This window comes from Merops nubicus, unplaced genomic scaffold (assembly GCF_000691845.1).
Source record: "Merops nubicus isolate BGI_N331 unplaced genomic scaffold, ASM69184v1 scaffold22415, whole genome shotgun sequence".
NCBI lineage: Eukaryota > Metazoa > Chordata > Aves > Coraciiformes > Meropidae > Merops > Merops nubicus.
This window is the reverse complement of record NW_008610568.1, coordinates 1084-23366: the sequence shown is the minus strand read 5'-3', so window position 1 is coordinate 23366 and position 22283 is coordinate 1084. Positions and strand designations below refer to the sequence as shown.

At 43.0% G+C, this 22283-nt stretch overlaps 1 protein-coding gene across 2 annotated transcripts; it reads left to right on the top strand.

Moving 5' to 3' along the window:
• The first annotated feature begins 5063 nt into the window (after positions 1-5063).
• LOC103773588 lies at positions 5064-21323 on the top strand. 2 transcript variants are annotated; one of them, XM_008940965.1, is made up of 4 exons: positions 5064-5150; positions 18467-18675; positions 19788-20008; positions 21049-21323. In XM_008940965.1, exons 2-4 carry the CDS (start codon positions 18515-18517, stop codon positions 21273-21275), a joined length of 609 nt encoding a protein of 202 aa, XP_008939213.1. In that variant the 5' UTR covers positions 5064-5150; positions 18467-18514; the 3' UTR covers positions 21276-21323. The 2 variants fall into 2 exon arrangements, with proteins under 2 accessions (XP_008939213.1, XP_008939214.1); XM_008940966.1 differs by lacking the exon at positions 5064-5150 and adding an exon at positions 11850-12040.
• Positions 21324-22283: the final 960 nt, after the last annotated feature.

The following is a 22283-nucleotide window of genomic DNA, read 5'->3' as shown; positions in this document are numbered from 1 at the left end:
GGGTGAAGGGTGGCCTAATCTCTACATAGGCAATATGTGTTATTTCAGGATGAGCTGTTCTGAAGGGCTGGGGAATACAGCACTCGTTAACATATGCTGTCCCACTGCTTTATTTAGTTAACGTTGTTAAACTTCATTGCCTTAAAATAGACTTAAGATCAGCATAGAAGAAGGCAAAAGGACTATCCATTAAAGAAGGCACCTACAGAACAGAATAAAAATAATTAAGGAGAGAATAAGACTTTATTTTTTTGCATTATTTTACAATTATTCAACATAGAGATTTTATAAATGCTGCAACATTTACTGAATAAAGCACAAGACAGACTCATGGTCCTGAGTAGCCTTAAAATCAAACTATGATTAGGTTTTACCTTTTTCAGTTCGATTTTAAGTAGAATGGAATTTTTGAATTAAAAAAATATTCTAATTTTTGCTGGCTGTATCACAACATGATTTGCAGTAGAAATTTCTGACAAAAAAATAAAAGGGTATTCTGAATGACAGCAGACTTCATTGTCTATCTCCCACAGTTGTGTGGATGTTTTTTTCACTCTGGAGCATGGAGAAAGCACACAGTCATTTGCACTCACCGTGCCTAGTGCCCAGTGTTACGTCAAAACAAGTTCTTTCCACCACCAGAAGGTTACAAGCTTGTTGCAATATCTGGAAATTACAATTAAAGTAACTCCTAAATGAGAGAAGCAGGAGGAACTAACAGTCCTTTGGCTAATTGCCCATCGATTACAGCTAAAAGGGGACATTCTTTTAGCTATGAAAAAGCAAAGCCTGAAAATCAGCTAGATGATGCTGGGGAAATAATCTGTGTTTACAAAACATGGTTTTACAAATTTCAGCCTGCTTCTTAACCTCACCACATTTCTAATCAAGAGCATGACACCTTGCAGATGAGTCCTATGCACAGGGGGTGGGTGCCCACTGACAGGCACACAGAAACAGAGCTGTGCTGCTCTGGCCCTGGGTGTGGAAAGGCAGAAACCAGCACAGCTTGCAGTACTTCCCTGACCTTCTCCCTTGGGGACGAGAGTGGGAAACAAACCTTGACCTTTCCAGTTAAACCTCATAAATATACTTGGAAATTGACTTTTTTACTTTATTAGAATCATTTGGAGAAATAAAGATTTGCAGGACTGAGCCCAACAGGTAGTAAAAGCAAAGATTTAAGACTATAAAAATCACTGAAATTGTGTTGTCTTAACACCATCATTTCATTTTAGGCATTGTTCTAAGTGCAGTTTTAAGACCTCCTTTTAACACCTATGCCACAAATTATTCTTGCATGCTTATTTTCAATCACGTTCTGTCTCAGGGAAAAAAAAAAGGGAGAATGGCAGCAAAAAATATACAGATAACCACAGTGTGTACACATGTAGTAAGGAAAATATTAACTTTAAGAACATTCAGCTAACAGGAATAAAAATGGAAACAGATGTTTGCTAATGCAACAGCTAATCACTAATACTGAGCTTAAAAACAAAGAGTTACAGCCTGCAGTCAGTGAAATTGGTAGTTTATCAAGTGCTATAGATGGAATTTTCTTCATTCCTCCATCATCTATAAGACAAATATGAACAACACCTAAGAATAAAGTTCCATGGGATCTTCCTGAGGTGGAAATGAGGAACAGAGAGAGTATTTGCATTTAGGGCCTAAAGCAATACTCAGTGAATGAAAGAAACAGAGGATGTGTCTGTTACTCAGCAAACCTGTGACAGCATCAGAACTTGTGCTAGAGCTAAAATAACCCAAAGCAGTACCATAAATTGTCACTGCTTGTTTCATTGGAACCACGTATGTGCAGTTTCTGAAGATCTTTTTGGAAATTAAAGATGAATCTAGAATTAATGCTGTACTTTATAGAAAGTATTTCTCCTTATGACTTTTATCTGAAATTTGATGGTTAGCATCTTCCAACAAGTTAAATAACTCTTGTTAAAAAAAAATTGGGATGGCTGACTTTACATGATGTCTTTCATCCTGGAGGACTTTGAAGGGGTCAACAAACTGATTATTAAATATTTGTCTGGTGATCAGCCATTTCTGGTATGCCTAGGCCAAGACCTTTTGGGCTGAAAAGCTAGAATACTTTTTAAAGTGCTACATAATAAGCAGCTGAGGGCACAAGATGTAGAATATCCTGCAGAAATCAAACTTCATGCTGATCTTAAACATGCAAGTTTATCAACTGGAATTTAGCCAGATTAGCAAGGCTAATAGCCCTCCAGCAAGGAAACACTGTACAGTTATGGCAGAATGGTTAAAGGCTATGCCAAGACCTGAGTGTGTTCTTTCAATATACATATTTCAAGTCTGATTAGAGGAGGACCTGAGCTACCTCATGAAGTGAATTTTTTTAAGGTGTTTGGGCCAATAATTCCCAATGCCTCTGTAGTCAATTGGAGCCTGTAACATTTGTTAAATTTACACAATGTTATAGGCAGGAAAGTGTCTTTGCAGAAGTGAAATAATTTGGAATTCTGCAATTCCACATCTATTTTTAGTATATTCAGGAATCACAACCTTTTACCTTTCTTTTACTGCCTTCTTTTTACACAACATGTCTCAAAGTGTGCTGGGCACCGGTCTCTACAGAGAGAAATACCTTGCAAGGCACTAAGGTACCTTGATTTTTTTGTTGTGAACTTTTGCACATGATTGCTGTCACACATGCACTGAATGCAGCAAATTTTTCATGGGGAATCAAAGGAGACAAAAATTTCCACAGCTAGGAAATGCATTATAATGGAATACCTGCAGAGGACTTGATTGACTTTCACCTTGGCATACATTTCTGTACCACCTCTGAGTGCATTCACAAGGCCAAATAGTAAGTCCCTCTCCTGGTAGTAAACTGCTGCTCTTATGCAACACTTTCATGAAGGGATCACGAATTACTTTAGCAGTATTAACTAAACCTCACTCAACTACTTGGGTAAGCCTAATTTTGCACTTGCAGGGGTTGTCTACATTGGCAGGTGGGAGGACAGCAGGATCCTGGAAGTTTAGGCATAACCAACAAAACTATGTCCAAATCAGTAGTAAGGAGCACGAGTCTACTAATAATCACCAGAGTGTATCTTCTGTAGCAGGAGAGGGAAAAAAAAAGCAAGTCTAAAAGGGAATGGTGCTGTATTTTAGCGAGTGGGGAGAAGGTTCTGAGTTCTCAGTTGGAAACCACTGATTTTTAAACTTTTTTTTCCTGTATTGATTCATCAAAATATGCCACACAAAAATTGTTACTTTCTGGTTTGAGAAACAGCCAAAAGCTGCAAAGAGCTATCAGAGAGACATGCCAATTGGCCATTTATAAAGCCTAATGCCATGTGTTTTCCTCTCTTTCTGGGCTCAGATCACTAGTAACAAAAAGGGGTTCTTGATTTATGAAAGGGATGAATGTAATACTCTGGAGGCTACTTTATCTCAGCTGCTGTAAATTGGATCTCTCAGAAATGAGATGAGATGTGAGTGAAGCACAAGTACGAACTTACGCAGTCTGTGACCATGGCACTATTCTGTGCAGCCTGGAAGAGCACTATATGTATTCATTTCTGCTTTGAAGAGAAAGTCCTCCTTCACTGTACTCGTAGGAAAAGCAGATACACTTCCCTGGTGCTGGCTTATTTTATGATCTTCTGTCACTTTCCTCTAGGCAATGCTAGCCAAAGAGTTATCCAGTAGGAATTTCATTAAGCTGCAGGATCTACATATTGAACTGAGATACAGTATACACCTATTTAAACTCTAAACTCTTATGAAATAAAAAAAAAAAATAAATCAAAGTTACAGGAAGAAATGTCAGACAGACAATCTGAATATGAGATAAGGGATGAAAGAAACATGACCTAAAGCTCTGGCATCAAACGTATCTTTACTCTCTGTTTAGTGGGTAGAAGGTTTCTGAATTTTGTATGCTGCAGTCACTCCTCAATCGTTTGGTTAAATAGAGGCAACAAATGTGCTAGATATTCCTCTAGGATATATTTCCAGTTTGTTGTCCATTCTGCTCATCAAAACCCATAAAACTCAGCTACAAGAGAAAATAGGCCCCTGTTTAAAGTTAAAGCTCTTACGAATATCCCTGGACATAAAAAGATGCTAATCTGTTTTACTACTTTAGAATCAGCAAATGAAAAGTGGGAAAAATGTTGTAGTCCAACACATACAAGAAGTCATCCAGATGGGAGACAGAATTTTCCCACCCTAGTGACTACAGATGCTCAATGGCTGGGGACTTACCAGAGGTACTTTCTTCCTGCTGTGCCATCTGACCAGACCTGGCTTAGCTTTACAGAGCTGAGATTTACAGCAAATACAGTAATAAATCTTTAGCCATATACTAGCCTTCTTTTCATGCTCAGATTTCTTCATTCCCACCAAAATTATTTTCACACAGACATTACTGTGTCTCTAGCACTAGTGAACACAGAAAAAGACAAGTTCTTAAATTTTACAGGAACATTTAATAAAGGAACTAGTCTTTGATCCTTACTCTGCTAGCCCAGAAGAGAGGTTCCTCCCAGTACCCTGTCTTCTCTCAATGTTTCACAATGGAAAGGGGACTGCAAAGATTAAATACAATTCAGACTTTTGAAATGACTACCCAATTTGGCAAGCTGAGCTAGACCACGCTGAGGTACTTCTCATCTTAAAGCAGGTCCTAGGAGATAGATTGTTGTTTTAGATTGAGGACCTAGACACGCAGAGGTAAAATACCTGAGGAAAGTTGTTGGTGGCAATTCAGCATCAGCAGAACTACGTCGCATTTGCCCAGAGCTCATTTGTCACACGCTTGCCTTTCCGTACAAGATAACGGGGCTCTACCTCAGAACACCAACACTGGGGCCAAATTAATCCTTGGGGAAACTCCTACCAGAAACCAGGGGTGCAACACAGGGCTAAATTCCCCCTCCTGTTTCCAAAAAGAGAAGTCCGCCAAGGATGGTATGGCCTGAGAGGCACATGGAGCTGGCAGGCTCTCAAGTATTAAAATAGAAGCAGCACTGCTGGCCGTGCACATCCTGTGCTTCACAGGCAAGACACAGACAAGGAAAACAATCGAGTTGCCTGGTGGGAAAAGCGGCTTTCCAGGATCATTCTAGCCACAGTGTAATTGTGATCAATCCACACTGGCAAGTATCAGCTTTCCATGTGTGTTCCGCCTAACACGGGCTGCCTGTGGAGAGCAGCTCGGGCAGGTTGCTGCATGCTTGTTATCGCTGGCGTAAATATCTCTGCCTTGTGTTATTATGGCACAAAGCAGCTGGACCATTTGAAAATCATTTAAAAAGCACTATAAAATTAGGGCTCCAGTGCTCTTATTTTATGACTTTCATGAGCAGCCATTGCCTAGAGAGAAATTATCCTCTTTATTTTCAAGGCTAAAGGTTCTTTTAACATTCATCAAAATCAAAGTGCACCCTTGATAACACATTGAGCTGTTACTTATCTAGTACAGACTCTTTACCTTCTGCATAATATCACATTTGAGATCTCACTTCTTCATATACAACTCATTTCATTGTGTCTGCTGTTGTTTTCACCAAGTGAATTTGCATAGTTTCAGGAGAGGCTGGCTGATGCCCTGAAACATATTCTTTCCATAATTCCTAATTTTTTTTTAATTTCTGGAACAATAGCCTGGAATGTTTTTGTTACTGATCCTTCTGTAAAAATGGTCAATTACCTCTTCTGGCAATGGATTTGCACAGACCAATTAAGCACTGTAAGCAAAAGATTTTCAAGGGCATAAATAGTACTTGGGTGCATAACCTGATAGACTCCCCTTTCTGCTTTTGAAAACTCTCTTCCCCATATATATACACACATATATAAATATTTGATAATTTTCTATTTTTATCCATTCTTATTTTCAAAGACAGCTTTGCCAAACTTAGGAAATTAGTGAGTTAACCAAAGCAGCATGACAAAATGCAAACAGCAAAAAGGGAAAGCCATTCTTTTTGGAAATAAAAAAGTCATGCAGCCATATTGACCATACTTAAAGCTCAGAAGACACACTGCATGGAATTCTCAGCCACAGAGCCTGCGAGTGGGAAGGGTGAGGCCCTGCACATCCTCTGCCCTGCAACCCAGGGAAGCCAACGTTTTGCTCTGTGTTTAACCTGCCTTGGGCTTCTGTGAGAGACTGGTCACCTTATTATCCAGACATCAAATACTGACTGAAGATAAACATTTAGAAAATCATAACCTTAGCCCTGTTCTCATGGCTCCCTCTTTGGCCAGGATTTTGTCTGTATTTCCTCTGGGGGTATCAGGCTGCGTTCCTGTGCCAAAAGGAATTTTCAGGTCTTTCAGGTCTCTGCAGGGGGGCTGGTTGGTGCTGACAGATCTTGCAGTGAAAGCATGTGTACCCAAGTAGAGGAGCTGTAAAGTCAAGATGCAGCATCCTGTATGGAGAAGATGTAGCCAGGCAGAAGGCAGGGGCAGGCTCCACAAGTGTTAAGAGAGCTTCACCACCAGGCCAGCACCTCTGCTAGCAGTGGGAGTCAGTCTTAACCATAGAGGTCTTGCCTGTTGTCACTCAGTTTGTGATTCATCAACAGGATGCTTAAGCTAACAGAGGGATGAGATGGAGTAATTTGGTAATCACTATTGTTTATGGCCCTAGGAAGGCAGAAAACAGGAGAGGCATGATCAGCAGACACTAGCACAGCCTGATGTTACCAAGAATTAAGAAAGTGGGGCAGGCATTTTAGTAAGTCAGGATAAGAAAGCACCTCAGCCTTATGGCATGTTTTTCTGTTCCAATAGTCAGCAAGTCAGTAACCACCTTCTTGTGTCTGATAGTCCCAGAAATAGAGAAAAGGGCCCAGCTGAGCTGACCAGCTCTGGGCTCTTGCATTTCGGACCAGATTTTATCTTTTGAGTTAGGACTGACCTACCCAATCTAAGCCCTAACTTGTGCCAATGGTCAAGAGTAAGTAGAAGAAGAGTGGAGTTCAGCACTGAAGCATGAACTTCTCAAGGGGAAGTTCATGCTTCAGTGCTGAAAGGGGAGGATTCTCCTTTCAAGCATGAAAGGGGAACAGATGTCTATAGAGTGCTGTTTCCCCCATATACACATACCTACTAGAACCTCAACATGTAAAGGCCATGTGCTTGCTCACCTCATGTCCAGAGAAGGATTAAGCATACGCTGGAGCTGCTTTGACCTTGGTGAGCAGTTGTCAGGAGCCTGGAAAAAGGACTCAGGTTGTAGGATTTCCTGGATTATGCAGATTCAAAGTAATTTTGTGCTTTGTTAAACCTAGTCATTTTCAGGAAGGCTTAATCTACTTCTGAATAGCAGATGGGACCCTGTAACTCAGAAGTGGGCTGCCAAAGGGCAAAAGAAAGCTCCTGGATGATGGGTGCTACCACCTGGTGTTGTGAGCAGCCACAGAGTTTCTACCACTCACTTTCCTGACAAAATGAAGCTGATTCCACTCTTAACCACAGAACCAAGCTGAGAACGAAGTCATTTTACCAAAAGAAGCAATATAAGAAACAGTCCCTTAAAAAGGATCAGAATCCTGAGGGGTGAGGTGTGAGGGCACTAGGATCCGTGTTAGCATGTTCTCATGGGATAAGGGTGTTCCTGCCCAGGGGATGGGTGCTTGTAGCATCAGTTGTTTTTCCTCATCATCACAAAAGTTGAAAGTTGCTTTAAACATTTTTCTTTTGCTTCTTCACTCTTGATCCCTTGTCATCCTCCTCGCTACCACTGTGAAATGAGTCTTGGTTCAGAGTGGCAAACATATTCCCAGCCTGAGAGGCATACGCTGGCTGTTTGGTGCCCATGTTATATAATTCAATATTTAGTAATGGATATTGTGAACATCTCATTCACGAAACAGGTGGAAAAGGTGCCAAGTCAGGTCAGACCTGAAGGTCTGGCAATCATTCTCCATCATCCCGGAGCTGCATGTAGGGGAAGACAGCATAAGAAAAAAAAATTTAGAATGATTCTTTCCCTGTATTATCTTCCAGCTTTTGATCTTTGATAGATTGGTTACTTCCTAAGCCTCGCATGCTTTTAATTACTGCAGACTGGACAGAAGAGCTGGTCAGTACAAAACTCCCTGATGACCCCTCCCCATCTCCCTGCCTCCTTCAGCTCCATGGAGGTTAGCTCAGGCTACTGCTAAATTTCCTCAGTGCCCTGTTGTGATGGAACGGAAAGCAAGGTGGGTGTGGGCAGCAAATTGCCTCTGTGAGACTCATGTGACTGCCGAGTCAGTTTTCCCCTGGAGAACAGGCAGGAGAGACTCTGTCTGAGGTGACCACCACTGCAGCCCACTGCCCAGTCCAGCAGCTCGATGCGACAGGTTGTCAGCGCTCAGAGTGTTCACCCACCTGGCATCTGCCCCTCATGGCTCCTTCTCTTCCTGAAAGCCACCAAAGCCACCATCTGGGCTCTCTTCCTGCTATGACTGGAGGAACTGGGAAAGGGAAAAGAAACATATTTGGAAAGAGGGAGAATGACAGACTAAAAGAATCACTGTGTTTTTTACTTGGGGTGATTGCTGTATGTCCTGGACTGGTTTGCACGACTGATTTTGCTAGTGGACCAAAACCAGGCCAAACTGCACTGTGTGTAGGAAGAATGAGCACCATTGCAGGTTTTTCCCGTCCAGAAAACATGCGTGGGAAAGTATAGAGTGTCAATCATTTGATGTATGCACCCAGGTCAATACCAATTTAATTCATCCAGGACATTTCACATTTTTCTTCTGTCCAGCTAGTGCAGTTTCTTGTGTATCAGTAACAGTTCCCTTTAAATGCTAGTCATGAGTATATTGTGTATTTTTAAATCATTCAAGATTGCTTTCTTCTGCCATCCTCTGGCAATATGAAAAATCACAGTGTTTTAGTTAGCAGTGTTGCTGTGCTGGTCTAAGGCAAGGGTTATCAGTAAAGGCAGTGTATAGTTAGATCAGTTGGCATAACTGGAAAAAAGCATAGCCCTTCTTGCATATTTAAAAGCATGCCTAATTTTTCCAGCTCTATTAGTTGATCTAGAAGCAGTGGCTCAGTGGTTATTCCAGAGCAAAATGTCTGTTTTGTAGACCTTATTTTTCTTGAATGTCTGTAACAGCAAAAGAGATTTGCATAACATATGAGGCTTCATCATTTTATAACAGGACTTCATCAGGTGTACCCTAAATATATTGAAGAGAGTCTTTTTTGCCAATTTTGTTCTCGGGTTTTCATAGCTCCTTGATAAAAGGCATCTTTGTTTCCTGTGAAACCACAGGAAGTTCTTGTCTGGTAGGCATGTGAAGCTTTTCCTTGTATTACAACAACCGCTTCTGTCTGATCTCTCAAAGTAAACATCAGAAATCATGCCAAACACCTTGCATTATTTGCTTAATTCTAAACCCAAATATTTTCAGTATTTTGTTAAAAATCTACATAAGATTTATATATGACTAAATTTTAGTTCCTGGGGTTTTTTTACCTCTTTTGCTGCTATCAGACAGAGGTTCTTTGTAAATAACTACTTGTGATCCCCACTCTGCTGTCACAATAGCTGTTCCCACATAGTTGTGCTAAATATATGAAAATGATATATGATAATTAAAAAAAGAAAAAATCCAAAAGAAGAAAATAACAATATCTTCTCCTAAAATAAACTAAAAATTCAGAGACAGCAAGAAAAACTACTCATAAAGTTCCAGCCTGCAAAGAGAATATAAATAAAAGCTGTTTGGGGTGCCAGGCATTAGAGAGAAAGGATGTTAATGCTGCTTCTAGCTCATGGGTAGTTCCCATTACCATTGTACCTGAGAAGCTCACAGTCCTTAATGTATTCCTGCTCACAGCAACTTTCTCAAGCAGAGGACAGCATTCCCAGGGCTGTGCTAGAGGCACTGGGGTTTGCTTTGGGAACATGGACTGTTACATTTGCAGCCTGTTCCCAAACTGTCTATTATAAACAGCCTGCAGCAGGCACAACCTCCAGCAAGGCTGCACCCCCTCCCTGCTACCTGTGCTTGATTCTCCCTCTTGGGAGTCATGAGGTTGATGATTTCCTGGAGGCTCTTCCTCCCTCCATCACCCTACCAGCTTTGGCATTGATCTACAGTCCACATCAAGTCTCAGCAGAAAACAGCATCAAGAAAACAACAGCATAAAACCTGACAAGATAAAGGTGAAAAGACCCTCCAAAAACCTACTGCCACATAACAACCCTTCCTCCTGTCTGGTGTGACCAGCTACAAGACTCAGGTGGTATCAGCGTGGTATCTGGGGAGTGGGGCAGCACAGCACTGCTGGCTCCTCGCAGAGACAGCACAGCAGGGTCTGGTGGGGAAACCCCTTCCTTACAGACAGCAAATGGCAACACGAGCTCTCCCAGTGACTCTGGAGCTGGACATGCCTTAGAACAAGTCTGTTCTAAGTGTGTGTCCCCTGCCCTTGGCCCCTCACCCATCACAGCCTGGAGAGGTAGTTGCACATGCCACTTTAGGCATCCCTGGCTAGGCATGTTCCCTGGTTCAGTCTGGTTTGCCTGGTACCCCAATACCAGGGAGGTGCAACAGGAAAACCACCTCAGTTTTATTTCTTCAAATTCAAGATAAGAAATTAGGAGCAAATATTCATCAGACACATCATAATCAAAAGTTTGCAAGAAAAAATAAATGCCAGTTCAAGGTCTTAATGTCACCTCTTACTTGTTCTAATGCATTTCATCAGTGGTCAATTCCCTTCTGACATACAGTCACATTGTTTAAAAGATTACTTACTTAAAGAACAAATAATGATTTTAGAGTCAGTAATTAAAAAAAACAATCTAAAGAAAAATAATTCCACTCTGCCCCGACAAGGCTGAGATTCTCCCTTGAAAGCTCTACAATGTGCCTGAAAAAACTTAAGTGCTCAAATAGGTCTTTCATTGCAGCGATTTGAAGTCTTTTTGCTCTTGATGCCACTGCAGAGTTTGTACAGCTTTGTCAGCCTTAGAAGAATGCTGTCCCCTTTCAAGCAAGGCAAGGCAAGGAGAGCACTTCCCTGCTTATGTTAAAAGTGCAGGGAGAGACTGACAGCTCAAAGACACCCCTGCCAAACGACTGAGGAATATCAAAACCCCTTTACTCATGCCTGCAAATATTCTGAAATCTTGCAAGCTTGACAGCATTGTCAATTCCGTATTGACAGCAGCAGTCAGACAAAAATCATTTGAGGAGTAAATCAAGAACAAACCACCCTTAGACTTTAATCCACAGCCACACAAATCCATATTGCCTGCAAATGAGCAAGCACTTTGGAACCCATTTTAATAGCAATATATTAACATCCTTGTTTGTCTCTCTTGAAGCTTGCAAGGCATCTCCCCGCCCCCCGAGTCTGGTCTCTTTGCTGTCATTTGTATCAGAACTGCCCATATCTTACATCTATCGACAGCCTGTGACACAGATGAACTCTCAGCTCAGTGGTGGCTGTGGCAGCGCTCACTGAACTGTTATCAATATCAAGGTCACTTTGGTTTTGTTGCTCTTGCTGGAGCTCCTTTGCCCTCAGGGCACGAGCTGCCCAAGGAAGCTTTCTGTCTAAGCTCCTCACACGCCACAGTCTCTCTGCTCCATTACTGGTATTATATAAGATTAGAGTGAAGTTTCTACTATTAGAAGCAGTTAGCTGCATGGTGATTGTGTGCTCTCCTGATTACAGCATATAGCACAGTTATGGCTGCAGGCAGCAGGACTTAAAACTACAGCTATTTTCATCCAGGAAGAAGCATGATTGTAGTCGAGATATGTCATGAAAAACAGTGGTCTGGGTGGGGTTTTTTGTGTTTGTTTGGGTTTTTTTTTTTTTTTTGTTTTTTTTTTTTTTTAATTCCTAGCTGTGGTACCCTGGACAGGAGTCCCCCGGAAGAGAATTAAAGGGGAAAACATCACCCTAGGCTTGACAGATATGCACAGATGAGTCAGAAATTATGGTAGGAGCCTGTGGAGGGCAGCGCTGTCTTGCTGGGGATGGTGTGCTGAATAGCTCAGAGATGCCAGCTGCTAAGGTAATACTTCTCTTTTTATCTTCTTTGAATTTGAAAGCTGCAGATGTAAAAGCTGTCATCCTGCCACAGCCATAGTCCATCACTGCAAGCAGAACTCCCCATTTTTCCACCTGCCACCCCCATTTTACAAGCATCTTTTCCTGCAGCGTTATCCCTGTGCATGGGCAGGTGCCTCTTCCTCCTCTGTGAAGCTCTTAAATGGGAAGACTGGGGGAGGCAGGGGCTGGGGGTGGGGATGGTGGGGGTCTCGAGGTTCTACTCTCCTGGAAAGATAGGGTCAGGGGAAAATATGTGCAGAACTATTACATTGCAAAGGAAAGAAAATGCTTTCCAGAAGTACTTCCATGAGCTAGCAATAACAGCCCCTCCTCAAAAACCATCAGGGCACAGGTGAAGTGACTCCTGCTGGCAGGAGCAGAGCCTGGCTCAGCGAGCTCTGCCCCTCCTGGGGGCATGCCTTGTCCAAGGACAATGGTGGCTGCTGTGTGATCTGGGATGAGGCTGCTGGAAAGAGCCATGTGAGAGTGAGTGGTAGGAGGCCACACTGGGGCTCCCCACCTCACTCAGAAGCCCATCCGAGCTGAGATACTCAGGCTTCATTTCCCTCTGTGCTACCTTGCAGCTCTGCCTGTGCCTGGCCATGCACCCTTTTAACTTCTCACTTCACCTGAGACCAGCCTCACCACCATGGGCTTTCCTGGACGCCTGAACCACTGGCTGAGGCTGGTTACCCTTACCTGCCCTGCCCTCTGACTGCTCCCACTCCTGAAAAAGCCTCATGTGTCCCTGCCATTCCCAGGTGCCCGCAGCTCCCATGGCAGGCTGTCTCTGCCCTGGACCAGCCCTGCAACAGGGCGGCTCACAAGAAAAGGGCCTTTTGCTCTCCAGCCCGGCTCAGGCTCCTTAGAAGCAGACATTGGCACCTTCCAGCTCAGTTTGGAGGAGTCAGAGGGCCCCACCATCAATGTACAAGGCCGGACGTGAATGGAGGTGTGAGGAGGGAGAGCGAGCAGTGAAGAGGTGTGAAGACTCAGATTTTCTTCCAGCCAGTAAAACACGGCTGCCAGCGTAGGGCAAGGGGCACCAGCAAGCCGAGCGGAGCTCCGGGGGGAGCCGTGGGGGAGGCTTACAAGGCTGCTCCCGCGCCTCCCCAGCGCTGCGGTTAAAGAGAGGGCTGTGTTTTCCAGAGCCCTCCATCTGGCATCTTTCCCAGGTAGTAAATTCTCTTAAAAACTGAACCAAACAGAGCTTTAATTGTACATCCTGCTTTTCTCTTCACTCAGGAATAATGGCAATGGCATTAATACAGTGCTGCATTGAACACGCGCCCGCGCTGAGGCTGAGGAACTGATTCTGCTTTCCATTATTCAGGGGCACTGCCTCTGGTGAGGCAGATCAGGGTTTAAACAGTGAGCACAAGCAATGAACTTCTACTGTTCCCTGCTGTTTGAGTGTGGGCAAAATAAAAGGCCATAATATATGATGCAGTCAGCCAAGAAAGCAATATTGCTCTGCCATGTGCATGGTCTACACCGAGACGAGTCCAGGATCTCATTTCTAAATTCCCATAGGTGCCTCATTTAAACCATCAGCCATAACCTGCTTCTCATTTTCAATACCACTTGGTATTAGAGCTGCAGTGAACTGCTGGTGAGAGATTCTAATTCCTGCAAACAAGCCCCTGTAGGCTTGCAAGGAAAACAGAGAGTTCCCCTCTTGGTTGCCTGCTAGGTTCCCATCTGGCTGTTTTAACTTTGCTATTGCTTTTAAATGTGCCTGTTTCTGCACACGAGGCTTTCAGCTCTACCTCAAGAGACTCCTGGGTTCTCTTAGCATCAGATTCTGACCAAAATACAGAGACACATATTGGGTCTTCTTAACAAAAAAAGAAGATCAGATTTCACATTACTGTATCTTAAAGATTAATTCCACTTATGCGATCATTTCCCTGTGAATCACACTTCTTTCCATCTGGATTTTTCCATCAGGAGGACAAAGAGCCATAGTGTTAAGCACTACCTGAGAGAAAAGAGCAAAGAGTGTAAAAGATGAGTGCAGAGACACTTGCTGAGGGAAAAGAGAAGAAAAAAACAGAGCAGACAGCAATTTCAAATGCATCAAGAGGCTGCTTTGATTTTTTTTTTTTTTTGCTCCACATGAATTATATTCTGATCTCATGCTTTGGTATTTGGAACCATTTCGTTTGTCAGGATTTGATTCAAGGAATGTAGGATATTTGGCTGCAGGAGCTTTCTGTTAGCTAGTGTTTGTGTTATTGTAGTAACCACGGGCCCAGCCAAAAATCAGTGCCCTGCTGTGCCCGAGGCTATCAATAATCTCATGTAAGACCTTGTTATTGAAAGGCACCTGTCCCCGTCTGGGCTATTATCATAACCACAAGCAGAGCTGTGCCAGGGAGGAAGGTGCTAGCAAAAGTGATAGACGAAAGATGACGTGGGGTCACACCGCCACAGACTCCTCTTGGGACTTCAGACAGCCATTTAATCTCCCAGTTTGGTTTTAGGAGACAAGGTAACAACTGTGGCAAAATGGCAAAAGGTTTTCCCCCTATTACAGAGGTGAAAACTAAGGCTAGGCAAATATGTGGCTGCTCAGTTAGTTTGTGTTCATTTTTAGTTAAACAAAACATGCTCTTCTCAAACAGGAACAAGCCACTTCATCTTGTTCTAATATTTTATGCAATGCTACAGTAAAATTCCAAAACAAAAGTAACTTTAAATAGAAAAAGGGAAACTATAATTTTTGTTTTTTTAAATAACAAAATGAACTATTTCAAACCTGCAGTACTGGAGCATTTTGGGTTTTTTTCAGAACTTTGCTGAGTTTTCTTTCATTGGAATCTACAAATGCAACACAAATCTGTTAAATGCTTTAGCCAATTCAAGTCAGCAGGGCTTTTTTTTTCTTCTCTTTGACAGAAAAATAAAATGGCAATTGTTTCCAGTATAGGAAAAAAAAAACCCAACCAACCAAAAAACCCTTGCAGACTGTAGCACTCAAGCGGCCGGATAATATCAGGGAGATAAAAAGCTCAACTAGGTTGTTGTAGCTGAGGCCCTGGAAGAAGCGAGTCGCTCGGGAGCTGCGCTGGAACGGGGTGCGGAGTGCCCCCCAGCCCCTCCTGGGGGCTCCCCAGAGCTGAGCCCCACAGCCGCCTGTGGCCTGTGCCTCGGGGCTGGCCCACTGCCTGCCAGAGAAATCCAAGCCGGGACACCTGGAGAGGTCAGATGTGGAGCCAAGCAGGCCCCAGACATTTGGGGTGCGCCGCAGTGCCCTAGGGTGTGGGAACTGATGCATAATGACAAAACAGTTTTAAAGCTTGTGCTACCTTGTGTTGTCCCAGGGAAGCGAGGAGGTTACTGCATCTGGATTACCCTTGAAAGCACTATCCACTCCCAAATATCTCCTGCAGCTAGAAGGTTTTTTTGTTGGTGTTGTTGTTTTGCTTTTAACCAGCAAAATAAAAGGGAGAGAAAGAAAGAATCTAATGAAATGGTCTTTAGGTAGTTCAGGCTACAGTTTAAAAGAACGTAATCCTATCCAACCCTCATGGTCGAGATCTCTGCAGAAAACATTAGTGACCTTGTAAGAAAGAAAAATTTTTTCTCAGCTCCTGCCCTCCCACAATCATTGGCTTTTTCCAAGTAGAGCAGCTTCTGGGAGCCACCCAGAGGGAGAAGCTTAGAGAAATGTAATCAGTGGCAGCACTTTTGCTAGCTTTGCAGTATCTTAAAGTAGAAGGGGGGGGTACGACACCCTCAGCAAAGTCCCTGGCCTTCAATTAAAAAATTCATATTACTTTCCTCATTAGTCCAATCATCTGTTAGCGCTGTTTCCAAGCTTCCCCCGAAGGCCCTGCAGAGCAATTCCATTTCAAGGCCAGCGCAGCGCAGGATGGAGCAGTGTGCTTGGGTGGAGCCACCCTTCACATTGACAAGAGGAGCCTGCTTGGCTGGCATTGGTCATGGGAAGCAAACGATGTTGACGCATGTTTTGGAAGGAGCATTGCTGCATGAAAGAGATCTCTGTTGCAAAGCACCTCTCTGGCTGCAAAGGCTAGAGTCACCTGCTAGGTGTCACTAGCACCAAAACAACTCGGTCTTGGAGAACCTCCTCAAAGTAAGGTCTTGGACAAGAGGTCTCACAATGGAATCCTCTCTGCTAGTCATCTCCATTAGTGTAACTAGCTGACAAGCTACGATAGATGTTTAAAGCAGTAAGGGTCAAGAAAAATGGAAGTTTAGTATCCATCCACATCTGCTTACCTACACACCTTCAGTCTTTACACCTCTGTGATGATTGAGAGTCAGCCACACCCCTTGAAAATGAGCCCGTGGTCTTACGAATCTCCTGATGTAGAAGCTGTATTACCTTTTTCTTGATTTCTTTTTACTGATGCAGCTTAATGTTCTGTGTCAGTGGAAGTACGAGCAGGTCATCATGATGATGCTGGCAGTAGTAGTTCTTGAGCACAGCTCATGACTTTTGCAAGGCAGTAAAACCTGTAGGGCAATGCACATCTTTTTCTGTAATATTCTTCATGCTAATCTGTGCTGGGATTGCACAACATACTTCTTTACCACAGCTCTTGGTGTTACGTTATCAGCCCTGAAAAATTCGTAAGCTTTTATCTCTATAGTCCTCTCCACTGCAATTCTTCTCCTTCATCACTGAAAGTAAAACCAGTCAGCTTTTTTTTCCATCTCTTCCATCATTTTTTATAGTGCTTTTCATATTTTGCTTATTGAGTAGTTGCCCTAGGGAGCTTTCCTTTATTTATGAGGAGAAGGAGGGAGAAGGGGGCAGGGGAAGCAAGTGTAGGCTGAATTCACAGAAGTATATGCATTGTGTTCAATACTATGCCTTGCATCATATTTACTTGCTTTCTGCTTATTCCCCAAATCAGCCTGCACTGTTAACAATAACGTACCTGGATGTCTGGACAAAGTTGTGGGTGTTGCTTTAGGAGCAACACTATCTAGCTGCTGCTGCTGCTGTAGGGCAGGGGACAGACTAGGATACTTCCAAAGGTCCCATCTGCACTTGTTTTCTAGAACTGCTGAGAAAATAAACCCAAACTCTAGACTTAGACATTCAGTTATTAGAGTAAAAGCTGACGCCACATCAGAATAAACACCAGCTACCCCGCTTTGGGAAGAGTTCTAGTGTGGCTTCCACGTTCATTACAGCTTTAATATCAATAGGCAACCTAAGAAAAGATCATCAGTGTTCTCTGTGGGTGAGAACAGCAATTCAGGATAATGCGATCCTAGTAGGAGAAATGCATCTAAAATCTCAGAGAAGGGACTGTTTGGATGTCTTTGAACTCTGCTCTCGACTTAGCTCTGCTCCAGGCTGTACTGGCTGAACTGAATTTCCTGGGTCTAAATCAGCAAACAACATTGCAAAAGGGATACCCATGAACTATGAAAAACAGCCCACGATTAGATTCTTAAGAGGGCAACAAAGCCAGGACCTCCAGCTCTATAATTTCCAAAATTCAGATGCTCTTTTTTTCTCACATCACAGGTAAGTACCCTACCCCTGAAACAAGAGAAACAGCCCCTCTCTGGAGGTGAATAGCTATCACATTATTTGTACAAAGTAGAACAGCTCCCAGAGGAAAGACTGAGACAGACAGACAGCAGTACACCATCATAGCTGAGTGTTCAGGGGTGTTCGCTTGAGAAAAAGGAAAAAAGTAGTTCAGATTCCATTTCTATTTATATACATACAGACATATATATAGATATGTATATATGCATGTGAAAATCCATTCACCTGCATACACACACATACACATACATATGTGTGCGCATTTAAGTAGATCTCTATAAATGGAAGAGAACTGTGCACATACATTTTGTATATACATACACATACACTATGTGTATATGTGTCTTACACACACATCCTAGGATTTCAACCTTGGCCCTAGAAGCGTTCTAAGTATAAGTCAGTCCAATGATTCATTCTTTCAGAAACTTCCAGTTTTAACTAACCAGAGTCAAGTATGCACAAACATTTTGGTAACTCTCCAACAGAAAGAACTGGAGCTTCCCTGCATACATTCATCAGTGCTATAGTAACAGAAATTATACCTGCACCTATGAGATTCAGCCAGTGCTTCATTCACGTGGCACAGGATGTTCTTTTTCAACAGTGTTACTTGACAAGAAATTAAATCGTATTGTCTTATGCTGCTGCTTTCTCAGGGGATGAATTACATGCCTGCAGAGTCCTACCACAGAGTTAGTCCTGCTCTCTGGATGCTTTTAGCAACACCTGCAGGCCCTGCTGCACACAGTAGTTATAATAATGTAATGCTATTTGGAGGCTAATGAACAGGACTACTTTCTAGGGAATATTATTTCTGTATGAAAATTTCCTCTTAATTCATTTCAGGAAAGCTGCCTCTGATATAATCAAGGTGACGTGCAAGAGAGGAGCAAGATGCCTCACACCAGAGACTGTTCATCTCCAGCTGACAGTGCAGGGAGCAGAGCTTCCTATGAAACACCAACACTATCAGACCTCCAGCGGCTCTTTTGGTTCAGAGGAGGATCTGATAATCATGTAGACCAAGTCTGGCCAAATATTTACCTGGGAGATGCGTAAGAACATATGGACCTATCGCTAAGCTGTTATCAGTCACTGGGAGGAGGAGGAGGGGGTGTGGTACACTGGGGAGCAGCTTTGGGGTCTTCAGGAATGTTTTTGCAATATGGTCATCAAAAAGCATAACTTAAGGAGTTTGGATATCATGAAAAACATGATATACAAAACAGTGACTTATCATAGCATGTCTGAGTTGGGTTGTCTATATTCTGTGAACCACAGTGGATTTGGTGGGGTAAGAATCATTTGTATTCTAGAGAAGAGTCCTGAAAGAACCCATTCAAAATTGGCATCAACTCTGAGATGCATTATCTGCCCTGGAACTGTTCTCTAAAGCAACAGACAAGAGCACAGTAGCCCTCACACTCAAATAGCAGTAGCATGATCAACAGCCAGATGGAGGAGAACTCAAATGAATTAACCAACAGGAGTTTTTCCAGTCCAGATCCAAGCTTTCTTTCAAAGACAGTAAAACCGAAAACATCCAACAAGAATTTTTGTGCAAATCCCTTATTCTTATGACCACTTTTATTTATTGCCATTTGCTTCTGTTTGGATTACTGAAGACTACATAGATCATCACCTTATTTTTCCCAGCTCCTCCTCCTTGTGAATATGTCAGTTAAGGATCACATTTTTGTGGAACAGCTGCAGTCCTGGTTTATGGGGGGAAAAGGGGAGAATCTGCCTGGTGAGCATGATAAAGCCACCTTAAGTGTGAACCAGAAATGAGGTCCTGCTGCATGTGTGGGTTCTCACCCTCGCAACCCATGCACACTATGAACGAGAGATTAGCGCTAGAACCTAAACAACTGTTTGAAGGAAAATCTTGACTACTTTATAGAGTAAGCCATGCTCCCAGGGGTTCACTGCTGGGAGGCGTTTGCTTAACAGCATCCCGTTGGCAAGTCTGTGCTCTTGCTGCTTTCTGCAGCACCATATCACATTTTCCATGTGCAAAGCATTATGGGATTCTCAAAACTCACTACTCTGTAAGCAAGATGCAGCCTGCACCCTTCCCAAGAGGAAGCAGACACCAACTTTAAACCATGCTATTTTAACAGAATGTTAGGAATGTTGCCAATTAGCCCTTCCCGTCTTTCAACAGGTGGGCTGCTAGGAGCAAAACTACTCTTCAAAGCCTCAACATTACTCATATCCTTAATGCAGCAGATGGGCCATATAGCATCAACACCGGAGCCAAATATTACAAAGATCTGCAAGTCGAGTACTACGGAGTAGAAGCATTTGATGATCCTTCCTTTGATTTAAGTATCTTCTTCTACGATGCTGCCAACTTCATAGGCAGAGCCTTAAACACTTCAGGAGGTAAGAGGGAGACAAAGAGAAGCTTTGGGAGCAAGTTTCAACACCAGCCAAATGGCTCCTTCTTGCAGCAAGAGGCAGCCAGCAGAGCTCAGATGCAGCACACGGTTCGCAGAGGGTGGGAGAAGGGCACCTATGCCAGGTGCTGCAGGGAAGGTGGCTGTGCCCAGGTCCCCGGTAGCTGGGGACAGCTTATGGCACTGCAGGCACGTGCCCACGGGTTCATCCTGCAGGAACTGGCAGGATTTGTTTGCCTCCACACACACCTTGCACAGTGGCAGGGACTGCAGCCCAGCAATCATGTCCCGGGTACATACAGCAGCCGGGGGCAGCGGCACTTCAGTGCTGGCTTACATCCTTCACATGCTTAAGTGCTTCACAGAATTGGAGCTTTATTCAGGCTGTCTATTAAGCTAGAGAAGCAGCAGAAGTTAATGAACTAAGTGAAAAACTACAAGCCTGACCCACAGCCTGCTGAATTTTTGTCAGCAGAGTTTGGATTATGGCCTAGTTACCATAATTTCCATTTGTTCCAGAGTTTGCTCCGACTCTGACTGGCTGTGAGATCTGCTGCTTTCACTGGAGTGCTTTATTAAATCCCTAGTTATAGCTCACACTGGGCTGCTGAGATACAGTAAATTATGAGTCCATTTTTACAGACAGACTATCCTACAGAGTTTATGGGACTTGTCAGTGTTCGCAGTCAGGGCTGGGCCAAAAATTTCTGCCAAAACGGTCTTTTTTTTTTTTCCATAGAAAACTATACTAACAAGTTTAGTCACAGAAAACTTCTCCTTCCATAGAAAATGTCAAAACTATTTTAATCCAAGGCCCAAGTTAGATGTATGAGGTCAGTATGTTGCATATTGTATACTGCCTAATATATATGGCATGATCTGATGCTAACCCTGAAAACATGAGTTTCCGCTAATTCTCACCATTGTTTTCCCAATTTGTTTCTAGCAGTTTTTGTCCTCCCTGTGGTCTTTCTCACTTTATAAATGCTAAAGCCCACTCACCTCGCTGTGCCTCCTTTTCTGCAGGTAAGGTGTTTGTTCATTGTGCCATGGGGGTGAGCCGCTCTGCGTCTCTAGTGCTTGCCTTTTTAATGATCCATGAAAACATGACACTCGTGGATGCTCTGAAAACAGTGAGTGCTCACAGAGACATCTGCCCAAATTCAGGGTTCCTCAGCCAGCTCCGGGACTTGGACATTAAGCTAAACGAAGAGAGAAAAGGAACCAGAGCATCTGCTACCAAAGAGCTGTGAGACAGTATTGCTGAAGACAAAATGTGATCTGAGCTTCCTGTATCTCTTTTAAATGAACTGCATTTGTAAACTAAGGATGCACGTTTATGATACACCAGAACACGTTACTACTAAAAGTAGATTTTACTTGATTTTTTCGTTTTGTAAAGCCCTCCTAGATTATACTTATGATCGGTTGCACATTGTATTCTTCATTCTCCACCTTAAAACATTGCTCTCTGTTAGAAAAAAAAAAAAAAAAAAAAAGATATCAGGTTCTACTTCAGAAATAGCTGCATTTCAGCAACTAGTGAAGCTCATATCGCTTTATGAAGTGTTAGGCTGTTTGAGGTGAAAGATGCCATATTATTTATGCTACAATAGTGCTTAGAAGTTTTCTTATGAACTATCCCCCCCCCCACTCCTTTGCTCCCTGTGTCTAAAATGGTTCATATTTTGAGACATGAACCTGGCACTCATTAGTTCTTGCTTTTACAATTGGTGAAGCCCCTGAGCTGGGGTAAGAGGCTGTTTAAAAGCAGAGCAGCTGGGAAACAACAAAAGGCACTCTTTAAGAACTTATTCCAGGTCTCTCGCTAGTATTTTCCTTTTTTTCATCGGATACTTTCTTTTTTTTCTTCCAGAAAAATACCTTTTTTTTCAGAGGGCATTCAATATAATTTATCTTCCCTAGTAGAATTCATTCAGGAGATGCTGCATAAAATGTTTTTCAAGACGAAGGTGGGTTCCCACTGAGGATCCAGACAGCTGCATGGGTAGTGGGAATGGGTGGAATGGTAGTGGCAAAGTTTTTGACAACAAAGTCCAATGCATCCCAGCTTTGTCTGACAGTTCAACACTACAAACCCTGCAATTTTCTTTCTCAGAAATAAAGGTCCTTAACATTGCAACATTGTGTTCTGTGGCATTTGCTTTTGTGAGGCGACTAAACTGAAAACCTAAGGGGCACAAGAATGGCAAGGGAAGTGCTGACAGGCGTCAGGCTTTCATCCTTGTGTCTCTGGGCCA

Bases quoted from the DNA above. Each gene is read 5' to 3' on its own strand.
- LOC103773588 (XM_008940965.1), top strand. From the start codon at position 18,515: ATGCCTCACACCAGAGACTGTTCATCTCCAGCTGACAGTGCAGGGAGC. The intron at 18,676-19,787 runs GTAAGAACATAT...GTCTTTCAACAG, and splicing joins AATATTTACCTGGGAGATGC to GTGGGCTGCTAGGAGCAAAA. The intron at 20,009-21,048 runs GTAAGAGGGAGA...CCTTTTCTGCAG, and splicing joins AGCCTTAAACACTTCAGGAG to GTAAGGTGTTTGTTCATTGT.